This window comes from Portunus trituberculatus, chromosome 35 (assembly GCF_017591435.1).
Source record: "Portunus trituberculatus isolate SZX2019 chromosome 35, ASM1759143v1, whole genome shotgun sequence".
Taxonomy (NCBI): Eukaryota; Metazoa; Arthropoda; class Malacostraca; order Decapoda; family Portunidae; genus Portunus; species Portunus trituberculatus.
This window is the reverse complement of record NC_059289.1, coordinates 19,871,484-19,891,577: the sequence shown is the minus strand read 5'-3', so window position 1 is coordinate 19,891,577 and position 20,094 is coordinate 19,871,484. Positions and strand designations below refer to the sequence as shown.

General features: G+C 37.7%; 1 protein-coding gene across 1 annotated transcript in view; it reads right to left on the bottom strand.

Annotated features, from left to right (window-relative positions):
- LOC123513293 (mediator of DNA damage checkpoint protein 1-like) overlaps window positions 1-20,094 on the bottom strand; it is a 94,223-nt gene that overhangs the window by 34,072 nt on the left and 40,057 nt on the right. The window contains exons 8-9 of the mRNA XM_045270375.1: window positions 9,142-13,371; window positions 1,869-1,980 (exon numbers count right to left, since the gene is read on the bottom strand). Coding sequence (XP_045126310.1) covers window positions 1,869-1,980; window positions 9,142-13,371 — 4,342 coding nt within the window. The remainder of the gene's footprint in view (window positions 1-1,868; window positions 1,981-9,141; window positions 13,372-20,094) is intronic.

Sequence of the window (20,094 nt, the reverse complement as noted above, 5' to 3'; positions counted from 1 at the left end):
ACTGGTCTCCTGCCCCCCTTCAGTAAATCTTCCCAATTTAATCACTTCCTCCACCTCTTGTTCCAGCTCCTGTGTGCTGTCCTGCACCTGTTTGATAATTGTTTTGGCTAGTTCTCTCTCTTCACATTCTCTCATGAATTTATTTGGATTATTTTTCCTTCATCCCAAAAATCACGAAACATTCCTCTTATCCACTGTATCTCTCACTAGATCTTTTTTCTCCTTAATTACTTGTATTACAGCATCTTTTGTTTTTTTCCTGAATTTGCCTTTTTACTACCTCTAAAAATTTAACTTTTTCCTTTCCTTGTTCTTAATTCCATGCATTTCATAATTCCTTCAGCTTGCTTTCACCGAATCCACCTTCCACCCTGTCCTAAATACCATCCTGTACTTTTTCCTGTAAGCTCCTTAAAGAGTTTTTGTAGTCATAACATGTAGCTTTTAGTATATCATTTTGTTTCTTTATCTCCTGTATCTCATCCTTTAATCAATGATTGATTGCACTGATCTTCTCACATTTGACTAATGTCAATCCCAGCTCAGTGTTTTCCGTTGTCAGTCTGTCCTGCTTGTCCATTAAACTCGACATCACTTCCTTCATGTACCTTAACTCTCCTGAGTCCTACAGGTGTGTGTATTTACCCAGCTGTATTGTACAGGGTTCAAGCAGGGCTTATAGTGTCCTGTCTCCATGTCTCCATTTATCTAATTTTTCCTTAAAGTTATGCACATTATGTGCTGTAACAACTTCATTATTCAATGCATTCCACTTCTCTACAGTTCTGTGTGGAAAACTGTATTTTCCATTGTCCTTCACATACTGCCTCATCCTGATCTTCTTTAAATGTCCTCTTATCCTTCTATCTTCTTCTGTCACCGGCACCAGGTCTTCATTGTCTATCTTTTCAGTGCCATTGACTATCTTGTACATTGTTATTAGGTCTCCTTTTCTCTTCTATCTTGTAAGGTAGGTAGTCCCATTTCCTTCAGTCGTTCTTCATATGTTAGGTCCTTTAGTTCCGGCACCATCTTTGTAGCAATCTTCTGTATCCTTTCTAATCTTCTTATGTCCTTTTTTAGAGCTCAGAGACCACACCACAGTTGCATATTCCAGCTTTGGACGTATCATGCTTGTGATGATTTATTTCATATCTTTGTCTATGTATTGAAATGCCATTCTTATCAGTCAACATTTTATATGATAATCTAAATATCTTGCTTATGTGTTTTTCGGGGCTCAGATTTTCCTGTATAATCACTCACTGTATTTGTATACGAACAATACATGTACAGTACTTTACATACACAGTAACGTACATTATCGTCGTTATTACACATTATCTTACCGAATTACTGTAGGTACAGTATTTGTAAGTGACGCCATGGACCCCGTGATATAGCAAAAAATCCGTAGAACATATCTATGAGTATGTATAAAACCCACGAAACAGTGAGGCCATGAAAGTCAAACCGCAAAATAGTGAGGGAACACTGTATACATGTCAGGCTAACTGAAGGGAGCAAGGAAAGGTAAACATAACATTCATTGCCCAGCTCCACATTGGCCAGAACTTGGGTATAACATTGCTTTTGCAGCAATGTTTTCTGCTAGTGTAATGTGGTGCTAGATTGTTTTCAACAGTAAATGCTTAAATACACTAAAAACTTTTTTCCTGCTGAAATGGGGATGCATCTTACATGCCCATGTGTCGTATATGCTGTCAAATACGGTACACCTGTTATGCATCCTTTTCCCTAAAAATTAAGCCTGAGAGTACATCACATTAAGAAAAAAATGTGGAAGTATACATCACATTAAGAAAATACACGTAAGTATTTGTGGGGCACTAGCACCATACACTCACCCAAATCTGTAACAATCTTAAGGTCAGCTGGGTCATTATAACCAGTGAATAGCACCCGTGGTTTGGTACTGGCCTGCCGCTGCTTCCTGGAGGGAGACCACAGCTCCACATCCTGCAATTACCAAAGAGAAAAGTCTACACTTACTCTACATCAAAATTAGATCTATGTTCCTGAAGTCCAAGTCTGATTCATTACCAATTTTACTAACACAAACACAAACACAAACACACACACACACACACACACATTTTATTGGAGAATTCTAGGAGACAGGATGAGGAAATGGTATATAAAAGAGAAGGAAGAGGAAAAAGTGGAGCAAGTTTAACTAAAAATTATAAAGGCAAGAGACTAAAAATGATGTATACGAACATATACAGAGTTTTATCAAGTAAATTAGAATTAAGAGACTACATAAAGAAAGAAGAACTGGATATTGTATGCCTGGCTGAAACAAAACTAAATGAGACAATAAAAATAGACTTGGATAATAGGTATGATGTATGGAGGACAGACAGAGGGGGTAAAGGAGGAGGAGGAATCATGATAATGTTAAGGATGGAGATGGTGATAAACCAAGTGAAATGTGGGGAAGGAAAAGCAAAAGTACTGTATGTTAAGATGCATATTAATAAAAAAGAGTTAACAATCATTGTAACATATGTGCCACCCAAAACAAATTCATGAACCAATCAAGAATATAAAGACATGATAGATGACACAATTAGGAGTCTAACTAGAATCATTAAAGAAAGGAGAAAAGTTATATTAGTAGGAGATTTCAACTGTAAAGAAGTGAACTGGGAAAATTATGAAAGTGGTATGGGGGAAGAAGCCTGGAAAGAAAGATTCCTGAACCTAATGACAGATTATATGATGGACCAAAGAGTAAAGGAAAACACAACATTCAGAGGAAACGACGAGCCGGCGAGATTGGACCTAGTTTTTACAAGGGGTATACAAATGAACGATGATATAAGATATAAGTGCCCATTGGGAAAGAGTGACCATGTATTAGAAATGGATATAGAAGAGGGAAAGGAAGATAGAGACGAATCATACAAAGGAGACTGATTAAATTACAAAAAGGCTGATATTGAGAATCTCAAGAAATACTTCAAATACATTAACTGGGAGGAGATGGAAAACTCTGAGATAGTGCAAGAGAAGTCAAACTTATTTTTAGAAATATACAAAACAGGAGTCAGGGAATATGTCCCAAAATATAGACCTAAAGAAGAAGGAAAGAAAGATTGGTTTAACACAAGGTGTGCTAGGGCAAAGGAGAAAAGAGATCGAGCATGGAAAAGGTGAAGGAGAAATAGAAATCCGGTAAATAAGGAAAACTTCAAGGCAGCGAGAAATGAATATGTTAAGGTGAGGAAGGATGAGGAAAGTAACTATGAAAGGGACATTGTTGAAAAATATAAGGAGCAACCAAAATTGTTCTACAGATTCATAAATGGAAAAATTAGACAAAGAAACAATAGAAAGGTTAAAAGGAGAGAATGGGATGGTGGAAGACCCAAAAAGTATGGCAGAACTATTGAATAATATATTCCAGGAGGTCTTTACTAAGGAATCCAAATTTGAAAGGCCACAGGGTAATAGAGAGACTGTCTATATGAAAGAGGTTAAAGTAACCAAGCTTGATATAAAAGAGTTAATGAAGGAATTGGATGAAGAGAAGGCAATGGGACCAGATCAAGTCTCAGGCAGAATACTGAAAGAATATAGGGAAGAACTAGCAAGTCCTATATACAACATCATAAAATGCTCAATAGAAAATGGAACAGTACCAGTAGAATGGAAAAGAGCTGAGGTGGTTCCCATATATAAGAGCGGAAGGAAGGAAGAACCTTTAAATTACAGACCGGTATCACTAACTAGTGTAATATGCAAGATGTGTGAAAGAATAATAAAGAAACAATGGATCAAGTTCCTTGAACACAACAAATTAATATCAAATAGCCAATTTGGTTTTAGAAAAAGACAGTCGTGTGTAACTAATTTATTGAGTTTCTATTCTAGAATAGTTGATAGAGTACAAGAGAGAGAGAGATGGGTTGCCTGTATTTATTTGGATTTAAAAAAGGCGTTTGACAAAGTGCCACATGCAAGATTACTGTGGAAGTTAGAGAAGGGTGGCTTAAAAGGAAGCACATTGAGATGGATGGAAAATTATTTGAGGGGGAGAGAAATAAGGACGGTAGTTAAAGATATGAAGTCCAAGTGGAGAGCAGTAGAAAGCGGAGTGCCGCAGGGATCAGTATTGGCACCAATACTTTTCCTCATTTATATTAACGACATGCCAGAAGGAATGAACAGCTACATAAATCTGTTTGCAGACGATACAAAACTGTGCAGAGTTATAAAGCAAAAAGAGGATTGTGAAATACTGCAGGAAGACCTAAATAAGATTTGGGAATGGAGGAAAAGTGGGAAATGGAATTCAATGTGGACAAAAGCCATGTCATGGAAATGGGAAAGAGTGAAAGACGACCCGTGGGAATCTATAAGATGGGAGATGGAGTAGAACTGGAGAAAGTAAAAAAGGAAAGCATTTCACTACATGGACAAAGAAATGATGAAGAAATTGATAAGTACTATAATAAGACCCAGATTGGAATATGCAGGAGTAGTGTGGACCCCCCATAAAAAGAAACACATAAGGAAGTTGGAGAGACTACAAAAAATGGCTTCAAGAATGGTTCCAGAATTTGAAGGGATGACATATGAGGAGAGACTAAAGGCTATGGATCTACCAACCCTGGAATAGAGAAGGGAGAGAGGGAATCTGATACAAGTTTATAAATCGATCAACGAAATGGACCAAGTGGATAATGAGAAACTGATCCTGAGAGAAGTATATGACATTCAAAGCACAAGATCGCATAGTAAAAAGCTGAGAAAAGGAAGATGTCTGAGAGATGTTTAAAAATATAGTTTCCCACAAAGATGTGTTGAGACGTGGAACAATTTGAGTGAAGAAGTGGTGTCAACGAGTGTGCATAGTTTTAAAGAAAAATTGGGTAAGTGTAGATATGGAGACGGGGCCACACGAGCATAAAGCCAAGGCCCTGTAAAACTACAACTAGGTAAATACACACACACACACACACACACACACACACACACACACACACACACACACACACACACACAACACGGGATTTTAGAACTCAACGATTACTTGAGGGGTTGGGTGGCTGTGAACGAACTATAATGATGGGAGATTTTAATTGTAAAGAGGTGTGTTGGGAGGACTGGTCAATGGAAGGATCAGAGACAACATGGGAAATACACTATTGACACTGGCAATGGAAAATGTGTTAACTCAGTGGGTCAAAGAAGATACTAGGTTTGGAGGAGAGGAGCATCGTCAAGACTGGACTTGGTCTTTAGTACAGAGCCAATGGTCATTGAGGAGATGAGGGTGGAGTGCCCTTTAGCAAAGAGTGATCATGCAGTTTTGGAGTTCAAGGTGATAGACGAAGAGAAATCTAGAAGAAATGAAGAATATAAAGTGGGAAGATGGAATTATGCCAAGACAGATTTTGGAAACCTAAAGAAATTCTTTCAAGAGACAAATTGGATGAAATTCAAGAGTGCTAAGGAGCAAATGAAAAGTGGAAGGAATTTATAAAAATATACAAAGAAGGTGAGAAAAATTTGTACCAATAAGACAACATAGAGAAGTTGGAAAGCAGGACTGGTTTAACGATAGATGTGAAAAGGCTAGAACAAGAAAAGAGGATGCATGGAAGAGGTGGAGAAGGAAAAGACGGATTAAGCAGTGGGAAAGTTACAAAAGAGCAAGAAATGAATATGTGTTGATTAGAAGAGAAGAAAGAAAGAAACAAGAAAAGGATATAATTGATAAATGTAAAGACCAACCAAGGCTTTTTTACAGACATGTGAACAACAACATCAAAAATAGAGAAAGTATTGAAAGTTTAGAAGTAAATGGAGTATACAGTGAAGATCCCAGGAAATGGCAGAGGCTATGAATGGATGCTTTCGGAAGGTATTCACAAAGGAGACTGCTTTTGACAAACCACTGGTAATGGAACAGAAAGGGATTATGAAGGAGTTTCAAGTAACGGTGGAGGAGATCAAGAACATGATGGGGAGTTTAGAAGTGAGAAAAGCTGTGGGACCTGATGGGGTATCAGGATGGATTTTAAGAGAATGCAGGAGCAATTGGCAGAAAAAGTTTGTGAAGTAATTGATGCCTCATTAAGGGAAGGCGTAGTGCCCCAAGACTGGAAAAGAGCTAACATTGTCCCAATCTATAAATCAGGTAACAAGAGAGACCCATTGAACTATAGACCAGTGTCACTTACAAGTGTGGTAGCTAAGATGTGTGAGAGGGTGGTGAAGACTAGATGGACAGACTTCTTGGAGAAAAATGACATACTTTGTGAGTGTCAATTTGGTTTTAGGAAAGGGCGTTCATGCACGACAAACCTGATATGTTACTATTCGAGGGTGATAGATGTAATACAGGAAAGAGATGGTTGGGCTGATGGAATATATCTGGATTTAAAAAAGGCCTTTGATAAGGTACCACACCAGAGACTGATCTGGAAACTTGAAATGGTAGGAGGAGTGCATGGCAGTTTACTAAAATGGATGGAAGACTTTTGGTAGGAAGAGAAATGAGAACAATAATTAAGGACAGACCATCAGAATGGGGATTGGTGGAGAGTGGAGTTCCACAGGGATCAGTGTTGGCACCAGTAATGTTCGCAGTCTACATAAATGACATGGTGGATGGGGTGTCCAGTTATGTGAGCCTATTTGCAGACGATGCAAAATTGTTACGAAAAGTGAGATGTGACAAAGATTGCGAACTACTCCAGGAAGACTTGGACAGAATATGGAAATGGAGCTGTACATGGCAAATGGAGTTCAACACGACAAAATGCAAGAAAATAGAGTTTGGCAAGAGTGAAAGAAGAATCAGGAGTATGTACAAGATAGGAAATGAAGACATAAAAACCAGTCATGAAGAAAAAGACCTTGGGGTGACAATTACCAATGACCTATCGCCAGAGAGACATATAAACAAAATAATTGGAGAAGTATTGAACTTATTGAGGAACATAAGAGTGGCGTTCGTATATCTAGATGAAGAAATGATGAAGAAAATAATTACTGCAATGATAAGACCGAGGCTTGAATATGCAACAATACAGTGGGCTCGAACTTAAAGAAACACATAAGGAAACTAGAGAAAGTACAGAGGGCTGCAACGAAAATGGTGCCTGACTTAAGAGATTTGACTTATGAAGACAGACTGAAAAGAATGCAACTTCCAACCCTGGAAAACAGAAGAGAAAGGGAGACCTGATAGCAATATACAGAGTGATGATTGGCATGGAAAAATGGATAGGGAAGATCTGTGTATGTGGAATGGAAGAATGTCGAAACTAAAAATGGCCACTTATAGGAGAGATGTGAAAAAATATAGCTTCCCTCATAGAAGGGTGGAAGCATGGAATAGTTTAGACGTGGAAGTGGTCAACGCAAGGAATATTCATGATTTTAAGAAAAAGCTGGACATTAATAGATATGGAGACGGGACAACACGAGCATAGCTCTTTTCCCGTATGTTACAATTAGGTAAATACAATTAGGTAAATACACACACAGACACACACACACACGTGGGAATCTATAAGATGGGAGATGGAGTAGGACTAGAAAAAGTAAAAAAGGAAAAGGACTTGGGAGTGACAGTGGAAGAAAACAATCAACCGGTAAGCCATATTGATAGAATTTTCAGAGAGACGTATAATTTGCTAAGGAATATTGGATTAGCATTTCACTATATGGACAAAGAAATGATGAAGAAATTGATAAGTACTAAAATAAGACTTAGATTGGAATATGCAGGAGTTGTGTGGACCCCTCATAAAAAGAAATACAAGGAAATTGGCGAGACTGCAAAAAATGGCTACAAGAATGGTTCCAGAATTTAAAGGGGTGACATATGAGGAGAGACTAAAAGCTATGGATCTACCAACCCTGAAATAGAGAAGAGAGAGAGGGGATCTGATACAAGTTTATAAATTGATTAACGGAATGGATCAAGTGGATAATGAGAAACTAATGCTGAGAAGAATATGACATTAGAAGCACAAGATCGCATAGTAAGAAACTGAGGAAGGGAAGATGACTGAGAGATGTTAAAAAATCTAGTTTCCCGCAAAGATGTGTTGAGATTTGGAACAGTTTGAGTGAGGAAGTGGTGTCAGCAAAGAGTGTACATAGTTTTAAAGAAAAATTGGATAAGTGTAGATATTGAGACGGGGCCACACGAGCATAAAGCCCAGGCCCTGTAAAACTACAACTAGGTAAATACAACTAGGTAAATACACACACACACACACACACACACTTCCCATAAAAAGAAACACATAAGAAAATTAGAGACTACAAAAAATGGCTACAAGAATGGTTCCAGAATTTAAAGGGATGGCATATGAGGAGAGACTAAAGGCAATGGATCTACCAACCTTGGAGCAGAGAAGAGAGAGAGGGGATCTGATACAAGTTTATAAATTGATTAACGGAATGGATGAAGTGGATAATGAGAAACTGATCCTGAGAGAAGAATATGACTTTAGAAGCACAAGATCGCATAGTAAGAAACTAAGGAAGGGAAGATGTCTGAGAGATGTTAAAAAATTTAGTTTCCCGCAAAGATGTGTTGAGACTTGGAACAGTTTGGGTGAGGAAGTGGCGTCAGCAAAGAGTGTACATAGTTTTAAAGAAAAATTGGATAAGTGTAGATATGGAGACAGGGCCACACGAGCACAAAGCCCGGCCCCTGTAAAACTACAACTAGGTAAATACTAGGTAAATAAATAAATACATATACACACACACACACACTCCAGGAAGATATTTTTACATGACTGAATAGTTATTGCGTGTACATACAGTATATCTGTTACTGCTGGACATTTGTATTTTGCAACATTGATGTCTTAGTTGCATTTGTTACTTGAGAAACCACCTTAGAGGGTATGGAAAGCAATCCTTTATTCCCATTAGTAATGTGTTCCATTATAAGAATATTTGTTGTATAAATAATTTATGAAACAAATTAACTTGTACCATCAGAGCCAATTTTAATCTACCTAATTACGTATCTATAATCAATCTAGACAGTAAGCTTGTACATGATGTAATAATCAATAGAACTAGACTCAAAGAAGACCAAAGACTCTCTTCATGAACCAAAATTTTTAAAGCACTTACTTTATTACTCCTGGTTGCTCTTGATGAGACACTGCTATGGCAAGATGAGGCAGAATAGGAAGCTTCTGGTTTGATTCTTTTGGGCTTTTGCTGTGAGAATGAATTTCTACTTAACCTCTTTGTTGCCTCCCCTTTTTTACACTCTGACATTCTTATTTGTTTGGCTCCTGGTTGTACTATCTTACTCTGGGAGTCTTCAGTGTGGCCTTCATCACTTTTTTCCGGTTTTACAACTTCCATTTTAATTTTCATTGTAGTTCTGGGTGGTGTTTGACTTGCACCTCTGCTAGTGGAGGCTCTTGATTGACAGCTTTCCTTTGGCAGTGGTTGTGCCTTGGCAATCAGTACAGTGTTAAGTGAAACAGGAGACTCAGAATATTCTTCACTAGAATCCTTTGGTTCCTTCTTAACCTTTATCACTGGGTTTGAAACAGATACAGCTCCCTTCCTTTTCCTGGTCTGCACAGAATTTGAAACAGATACAGCTCCCTTCATTTTCCTGGTCTGCACAGAAGTCAAAATCCTCTGGGAACACTGCTGCTGTAGTGTGGCTTTTGATGACTCAATGTTTTCTGTGGTAATTGTTGCTATATTTCCAGTACTCTTCTTCTGTATACTGCCTGAAGACTCTGATGAAGACAAAGACATTCTAGATCTTACACTTGTGCTAGGCAGGCTAATATCTCTTTCTGGGGAGTATCTCATAGGTTTTCGGCGTGTCCTTCTGCATCGCTCACTATCCTCATGAAGATTGCCTTGAGGCAGATCATCTTTTGGTTCTGTTTTGATATCTCGTTCATCTATTGTTGTCACTATCTCTTCTTTCTCTTTTATTGTGGTCAAGGGGGTCATCTGTACATCTTTATCTTCCAATTCAAGTTTCACTTTGATCAGAGATGATGTAGTTGCCTGCTTGCTCCTCCTACTCCTTATATTAGCAGATCTGTTGCTGGTATTGGTGGCTGCTGATGTGGATGGTTGTGATGATGCACTGCTTTCACTAAGTGCCACTGTTTCCTTGCCTCTGGTATTTATTGGAGAATGAACAGAAACTCTTTGAGATCGAGTTCTTCTCTTGTCTTGTAGTGTTGTAGCAATGATAACATTGGAGTTAGATATAGGAGTGAGAGTGCTATCAGACATTGTATGTGGAGTAAAAATGGGAGTGGTGATAGCATTAACAATGGTGTTGGTGGAGTGAACGTTATCTGTAAGTGTGCTTCTCTTATCACGTTGTCTGGTACATATTGGAGACTCAACTGGAATAGTGGTGGAAAAAGAAGTCACTACCTCAGTTTTGCCTCTCCTCGTCTGTCTTCTAGTCACGGGTGAAATGGTAAGGTTTGGAAAAGGGACAGAGGCTGGGGCAGAAGTGGTGGAAGTTTGGGTTGTGCTTCTAGTTTCTGCAGTAAGGAAAGTAGGGATAGGGGCAGAGGCATGATTAGAGCTTGTTGTTGTGGTTATGGAAGAAGAAAGAGAGATTTTGGTTTGAATATATTTTGGAGCTGTAGAGACAGGCACTGAAGAACTGGAGACAAGAATGGCTTTGGAAGTTCTCCTGAACCTTTCCCCATTTTTTTGTGGAGTGCTGGTTTCATGGGAGACAAGTCTAGTGGATCTCCTGGTAATGGGAGAGGAAAAGACATTCTTTCTCTTTTGCACAAGATCATCTTCATTGTCATTAGTTTTTCTGTTGGTGGGAAAAGACAGGATATTATCTTCTTTTTGTGAAAGATCATCAGTGTCAGATGGTAGATCAAACAATTTTGGTGACCGGTTCTTGGCATTCTCTTCAAACTCACTATTACTCAGCCTATCAGACTGTTCTGGTCCCTTCTTGCATGATGATATAATTTCATTTCTCTGTTCACTTTTTGCAGCATTTTTTAATGAGAGTACTTTTTTTCTACCTTTGTGGGTGGTTTGTGGTACAGATTCTATGAGCATGCATTCCTCAATGTCTGTGCTCTCATCTGAGTGATAGTTCTCCTTTGAATCTTTATGACCTTTCTCCATGCTACCAAACTCACCATTTTCTCTCTCACCATGGAGAGAATCTGTCTCATTTTCCTCATTAAACAAACTCTTTGATACATCAGACGCTGCATCACTTTTCTCGAGATTTTCTTTGCTGGTGAGTCCTATAAAGGGTGTGCTGGTTTCCAGGCTGGCAGTTGACTCAAGGTGCCCCCAAGCCTCCATAATGCTGCTGCTGGGTTGAATAACATCAGTGTGAGTACCTGAGAATGGCTGAGTTGGTGCATCATACAGAAGAGAAGGTGAACTTGGAGGATCATCAATGACAGATTCATGTCGATGAGGCAATTGAGAGGACTCCAGAGAAATAATATCTTTAACATTGTCATTTGCTGTCAACTCTTGCTTACAGATCTCATCACTACCAATTCTTGGGATGCCACTTGAGGCCACAAGGGGGACTGCAGCATCAAGTTTATCCTCCATATCATCTATGCCCTCTGGTGCATCACTGGTGAACACCTGTGTTGGGGCATCAGGGTCTGTGACCTCTGTTCCATTAATGGAGAACACCTGCATTGGGGCATCACGGTCTGTGACCTCTGTTGCATCACTGGTGAACACCTGTGTTGGGGCATCAGGATCTGTGACCTCTGGTGCATCACTAGTGAACACCTGTGTTGGGGCATCAGGGTCTGTGACCTCTGTTGCATCACTGATGAACACCTGCATTGGGGTATCAGAGTTTATGTCCTCTGGTGGATCACTGGTGAACACCTGTGTTGGGGCATCAAGGTCTATGTTCTCTGGTGCATCACTGGTAAATGCCTGTGTTGGGGGTTTGGTGTCTGTGCCTTCTGCTGCATTACTGGTGAACACCTGTGTTGGGGTATCAGAGTTTATGTCCTCTGGTGGATCACTGGTGAATACCTGTGTTGGGGCATCATGGTCTATGTTCCCTGGTGTATCACTGGTAAACACCTGTTTTGAGGCATCGCATTCTACACTCCCCGATGTCTCACTGGTAAACTCCTGTGTTGGGGCATGAAGGTTAATATTGCTAGAAGTACCACTATTAAACACCTGAGTTTGTACATCAAGATCAACATTTGTGTCACCAGTGAAAACTTGAGTTGGTGCATCAAGATCAATATTTTTGTCACCAGTAAAGACTTGAGTTGGGACATCAAGATCAACATTTTTGTCACCAGTAAAAACTTGAGTTGGGGCATCAAGGTCAATAATGCTTGTGTCACCAGTAAAAACTTGTGTTGGAGTATCAAGATCAACATTTGTGTCACCAGTGAAAACTTTAGTTGGTGCATCAAGATCAATATTTTTGTCAGCAGTAAAAACTTGCGTTGCTGCATCAAGATCAACATTTTTGTCACCAGTAAAAACTTGAGTTGGGGCATCAAGATCAATGCTTGTGTCACCAGTAAAAACTTGTGTTGGGGCATCAAGATCAACATTTGTGTCACCAGTAAAAACTTGTGTTGGGGCATCAAGATCAACACTTGTGTCACCAGTGAACACTTGAGTTGGGGCATCAAGATCAATGTCACTTGACGTACTGCCCAAAAATACTTGTGTTGGAGCATCAAGATCCACATCTGAATTGCTGCCAGAAAATAGCCTTGTTGACACAGACTCAGAGGACTTGGTGACACCTGAAGACTCTGGTGAAGAAGCAACTCTCACAGGTGTATTTGGAGACCAAGATGTTTTAATTGTTGATATTGCAAGAGGCTTCTTGAACACTGAGCACTCAATTTCAGGTCCTTGCCTAGCGTGATTGCTTTCTTGTGTTCCTGCTGGAGCATCTGTGATTATCGAGGAGGGATGTACTGATGTATCATATAAACTTGTACTAGGAGACAAGCAATCCTGTGTTTCTGGTATAGATGTGATGGACAAGGAACACAGAGAGGTATCTATTTTTGATGGACTGGGATAGGAAACTACTGGTGTCTCTGGTATGGATATGTTGGGAGAGAAACACCCTGGAGTGTCTCCTATGATTATCTTGTGTGACGATTGTGGTGGTGTTTCTGGTATGGGAGCCATGGGGGAGGTAAGTGCTGGTTTTTCAGATAAATTCTGATCAAACTGAGCTGAAGCATTGTCTTCTACATCTGTACTTGCATCACTATTGTACTCCTCCAAATCAGTTCTGTGAGTGCATGAAGGTGAAGGAGTCTTCTTTGCAGGTGAATGAGTAGCATCAGCAACACTACTCCCAACATTGCTTGACTGGAAAGAATGATTACAATCATTATCATTATAATCATCACTTGCATCAAATTATCTCTCTCTCTCTCTCTCTCTCTCTCTCTCTATATATATATATATATATATATATATATATATATATATATATATATATATATATATATATATATATATATATATATATATATATATATATATACACACACACACATATATATGTATGCATCAGGCTGGCAATCTCACAAAGAATGTTCCAGGTAAGAGTGCTTCACTCTTTTATCCTCTTTGTCCTATCAGCACCTGGTGGAAAGATAGTCTTGTAGACCACCATACTACATCTTAAGAGCTTAGGCATAACACAGCTTGTCACACACATCAACAGTAATGCCTTACAGTATACACTGGTTTTCCACTATTCTTTCCTGAGATTATCCCCTACCTTGCAACTACTCCAATTCTGAGACCAATGCAGATGAAGGGTACTTCATACAGTCTTGCACTTTAACAGGGTCATATATATATATATATATATATATATATATATATATATATATATATATATATATATATATATATATATATATATACACCGTATTTTACGGCTTACAAAACACACTTTTTTTCCTAGAAAATACCCTGAAAAATACTAGTGCGTCTTGCAAGATGAATGTTGTATTGTAAGGCAGCATCCAACCTCAAGTGAGCTTGGACACTTGACCGATAGTGACCTGGATTTGTATGTTGAGTCATTACATTATGATGTTGTTTAAGTACCATTTAATTCAGCCTTTTATATCATGTGAACTCAGTACTTAGGTGTTACAAGTATTTCCAATACCATAATCCTTCCTGCAGCCTACTCAATGTGTGGAGAAAATGGTCCGCTCCCACGTCTCATTGCAACACACGTATGTACATGCACATGAACGCACACACATGCCAGGAGCCTTTATACCCTTATTAATAGAACATCCAAGTGGCTTACTCATTCAAGCAAAAGTCAAAACTCCACTTGTGAATTATATTCACAATGATAAAGCCTGTGAAGCACGACTACAAAATAAAATAAATACAAACTGCAGCACTGACGTGTTTGGTTTTGGCGATCGGACAAGTGATTCCGTAATGTAAACAACAGGTCCAAAACATGCCGTCGCCCGCCACAAAAAAAAGAAAAGATGGACTGTTTCACTGTGTATATGTATTTACCTATGGTGTTTTTATTTACATAGTTTTAAATTTGTGGTGAGTGCTCCAGCAAAATTGTAATGAGTGGTGAAACAATAATGTCTTGCAGACTCCTTGCTTCTGATGTTTTTGTGTTCAGTGGTAAACGCGTTCTTGTATGAGAATGACCTTTTTTTTTCTTAGAAATTTCTTTCAAATATTAGGGTGCGTCTTCAAAGACGTCTTCCAAGTCTTGCAAGCCATAAAATACGGTATATATATATATATATATATATATATATATATATATATATATATATATATATATATATATATATATATATATATATATATATATATATATATATATATATATATATATATATATATATATATATATATATATATATATATATATATATATATATATATATATATATATATATATATATATATATATATACAGGCAACCCCGCTTAACGAAGGAGTTACGTTCCTAAAAACACTTCGTTAAGCGAAACTTCGTTTAACCGATTATAACAAGTATAACCCCTGATTTGAACTTTCATTGAGAGTAAGCAAAGTGAGAGTGCATCATAGTACAGTAAAAGGTTTAATGAAAGTAAAAATTATGAAGTTAAACATTTAGGTAGTTTAATTTAAGTCATTATAATGTACACTAATGTATGTATGTACGTAACTTTGTAATGTTGATGATCTTAACTTTATGAAGGGAGGGAGAGTGAAATGGGAAATACACTAACCGGCAACCAGTAGAATGTAAACAAAGTGCGCATCATGGTACTGCATACAAAACTTATGTACCACATTTCCACAAGGCTTTCCATTTTATCCATTGTAGAGTCACAAGTTCTGGTGGTTCTTTTAGCTTGCAAGGAAGATGAGGTCTCACTAGCCTTCTTAATAGAGTATCTTTACTTGAAAATAGTAGACAGTAGATGGAGTCAAGCCATGGTGGGAAGCAATGTTATTAGTTTTCTGGCCTCTCTCTTGTCTGTGAATAATACCCAGCTTCACTTCAAGAGTAAGACACTTCCTGGTCTTCTTAGGAACGTTAGGCCACATTGCAGGGTGTTTTGGTGGTAAGTTGAACTAAGGAAGATGAGCTGCTGGTGACGCTGTTATGTTTTGACTGGGCAGTGAGTGGTGCGTGTAATCTTGATCTTGATCTTGATGCTACAGGTGACACAGAATTTCTTCTGAGTCAGGCCTTTGTATCAGCAGAGCCTGTGTTGTCCACGAGAGGCTTGATCTCGATCTTTATTCTATAGGTGTCTCAGGATTTCTCCTGAGGCAGGCCTTAGTACCAGCAGCTCCTGATGTATTCAAAAGCCTGTCAGCTTGCATGATACAGTGGAGCTTTCAAATTTGGAAAAAAAATTACCTGGATAAAACTTCGTTAAAGCGAGTTTGATGTTCGTTAAACGAGCAGATGGTATTAAAATGAAACCTTCGTTATAGCGAAATTTCGTTGTGTGAACCTTCGTTAAACGGGAGTTGCCTGTATATATATATATATATATATATATATATATATATATATATATATATATATATATATATATATATATATATATATATATATATATATATATATATATATATATATATATATATATATATATATATATATATATATATACAGGCAACCCCACTTAACAAAGGCTCATAAGACGAAATTTCGCTGAAAAGAAGGTTTGCTCGTTTAACAAACACCAAATTCGCATTAACGAAATTTTATCCAAGTAACTTTTTCCAAGTTTGAAAGCCCTGCCGTATCACGCAAGTGATACGGCAGGAAGGTGAAATAAGAGAAATTCTCAAGAGCTTATGATATATTTTAACTATCTATCTATCTATCTCTCTATCCATCTATCTTTTTATCTATCTATCTGTCTATCTATCTTTCTATCTATCTATTTATCTATCTATCTATCTATCTATCTATCTATCTATCTATCTATCTATGTATCTGTCTATCTATCTATCTATCTATCTAACTATTTATCTATCTATCTATCCATATACAGGTAATTCGATTTGCGCAATAGATGCGTTCCAAGAGGCATCGCGTGTATCAAAATTTGCATAAAACAAACATGCAATTCTCATAAGAAACAATAGATAATAGGGGGGATGTGGGATGTGGTCCAAAATAATTCATACAAAATACTCTATTTATTTGGCTAAATTAACTTGTTTTTATTATTTACCATTCTAAATACTAGAAGTGTATTTAAAGTAAAGGGAAAAACAAGAAATAATAAGAGAAAGCAAAAAATAAGAGAAAACAACAAAACAAAGAATATGTAAACAAAACACTCACTGCGTCACTGCCTTCACCACTCACACCACAGTCAGTCACCATCTTCCTCTGAGCTTTACCACTTTATAAAAAAATACACTTATCAAAAATAACCCCACATGCAGAAGAAGATGAAGGACGTTTTGGGGCCATCTTGGTGAATTATAGGCAGATTGAAGAAATTCCGTCTATACTCAGTGCTGGCAGACTGCAAATGAGGCATGAGAAGAGCGGGAGCTGGATCCAAGAAGCTTTAACAACGTCAGAGCAACCTCCTGCTGCAAAATGGCATCCATGAATGCTTGGAGGGATGGTAACAAGGTTGCTCTCAGGTTGCTGGGAACACCACCTCTTGAGGTGGTGTTACTGTTTTATATATGCATTTATGTTCACAAAACAACATTTCTATTAGCTTTTTACAAACCTTGCCCCCAAGAAAGGATTGTTTTGTAATGCATAAAGTGAAGTCTTACATGGAACACCAAAAAATAAAGCAGGGATAAGATCGGCCACAGACGAGGCGGAGACTCGTGGCGACTTGACCGCTTCTTCTTCTTCTTGTGACCTTTTTAGCTGGCGTGTTGCTTTCACCATGATATTTATGTTTCCACTCCTCTATTGCCTGCTATAATGGATATCATATCGTAGTATTCATATACGTTCATGCCATGAGGATAACCTCGACTACGTGGCACTGAATGATAGTGAATTACAAATGAAATATCGCGGTATTTCATTAGTGATTCAGTAATTCAGGTGGTGTTCCCAGCAACCTGAGAGCAGCCTGATAGCAACCTTGTTACCGTCCCTCCAAGCGTTCATGGAAGCCATTTCGCAGCATGAGGTTGCTCTGACGTTAAAGTTTCTTGGATCCAGCTCCTGGCAGCCAATAAGCACTTTTAGGCGGGCTACCAACCTCCACCCGCCAACAGCAATGAATCTTTGTGGATGCTATTTTATGAAGTTGGTATGTGAACAGGAGGTTGCTATGGAGGTTATCTGTACCAACATAGACAATAACCTGCTTCTTGGATCCGGCCCCGGAGCTCCCACCTATCGGCCAGCTGTGGAACTCTCTGGCGCGCAGTTTTAAATTGCGTCTAGCACTCAGTTTGAAAATGCGGTTGAGCTAAATCGCTTATAAGCAAAGCAATCGTGCAAATGAAATTGATTATAATATTTTTTCCATTGCGTTATAACAAAAACATGTAAATCAAACATGCGTAGATCGAGAGTTACCTGTATATATATATATATATATATATATATATATATATATATATATATATATATATATATATATATATATATATATATATATATATATATATATATATATATATATATATATATATATATATATGACTTGAAAAACAGGGCGTCTATAGCGTACACGATACAGGAGAGAGAAGACCCACAAAAGGACGGTTATCTTCATTATATCCACTTCACAACGTTTCGGGAAAGTACATATCCCATCTTCAGGTACAAAAGGGGGCTGTAAAATCACACGTAAAACGTTAAAAAATTACCAGACGCAGTGGTCCTACTACTTGTTCCTCCAACAGGTAAGTGGGGAGGGCGACTGGCTTACCAGTATTTATAGGCTCCTACTCACAAAATGGCAAAATCTAATTGGTTCAATAAGAATTTCCTATCCAATACAAAATATAGTACAAAATTCTAATCTGTCATAGCTAATGCACAAAAAGAGAAAAATTTAAAGGTATGATGTACAACAGTTAGTCTATTACAGAAATATTTTAGTCTGAACGAAATACTCAATGCTGATTGGTTGAAACAAAGTACACGTATACGAACCTCCGACTCCTAACTATGTTATAATGACCCTATCTCACCTAGTTCGAAACCATTAAGAGAAAATTAATAATTTGGTGGCTATTTCTGTACCATTTAACTCTGGCTTCTCTTTTACAATAAATAAAGATTCTGCTATCCTAAGGTCTGAGTTACAATGTGCCCTATACTTTATTTTGAAGTCCTGATCAGTAAAAACATGATTACATTGTAGTGCGTGTTCTCTTATATTTGAGAAACTAGGCTCAGTAATACGAGCATTTGTTCTATACGATACTCCCAAGTGCTCAGAAATTAGAATTTTAAGGTTCCGACAGGTGGAACCAATATACCGTGACATACAGTCCGGACATCTAAAACAATATACGATTTTTGAGCACAAAGTAGTAGGCATAGCATCTTTAGATTTAAATAGAGAACCTATGGTATTTTTATTAACAAAAATAAATCTAAAATCAACACTCGGAACATGTTTTTTGAGTAAATGAGACATTGTATTGCGTAAATGGTAACTAAATTGTCCTGAGAAGGGTAATGTAATGTATCTAACTTCTTTGGTTTTATCCTCCACAAAATTGTCAGTGACAAATTTATTTGTGATAAACTTCTTAATTTGTTTCTCTATTAGGTCTTTGGGGTAACCATTAATATGAAAATAATGTCTTAATCTTTCAAGTTCATTATGGAACAAGGGCCAAGTACTACAAATATTGTATGCTCTATGTAGTAAAGTTTTGAAGGAATTTATCTTGAAAAGGGAAGGGACAAATGACCCAAAATTCAAGCCCAAACCCGTATAAGTTTCTCCTGAACACATCTGTGGAAAGAGATCCATTATTTTTTAACATTTTACGTGTGATTTTACAGCCCCCTTTTGTACCTGAAGATGGGATATGTACTTTCCCGAAACGTTGTGAAGTGGATATAATGAAGATAACCGTCCTTTTGTGGGTCTTCTCTCTCCTGTATCGTGTACGCTATAGATGCCCTGTTTTTCAAGTCATACTACTCAACTATGGCCGGTTGACCCTCAAGTCTGCAAGGAAACTACAAAGACTCCACCTCCAACAGGCTAAGTCTCTCTGTGACTTGGAGTTTTTGTTAAGATGTAAGTCAAAAGGTGTTTTTCCTAGGTTTTTATTTTTCAAAAGTAGCATCAAAAACTTTAGCAATAACAAACTATATGTGTCTATCCTCCACAAGTGTCTAAGTTTTGAAATTAATAACAAGCGTAAGAAATTTAATAAATTAAGTAAAGAGTATAACAATAATTTGCAACATTTTAAGAGGAGTGTTTCTTGGTTGGATTATAGGGTAGTGTTGGCTAGTATTAGTAAAGATAATTCCAGCAAAATAGATAATGTCAAATTCATTCATAAGAAAAAGTTAGCAGCTTTAGGTGTGTCCCAGGACAGTGAATTAGATGCAGGTAA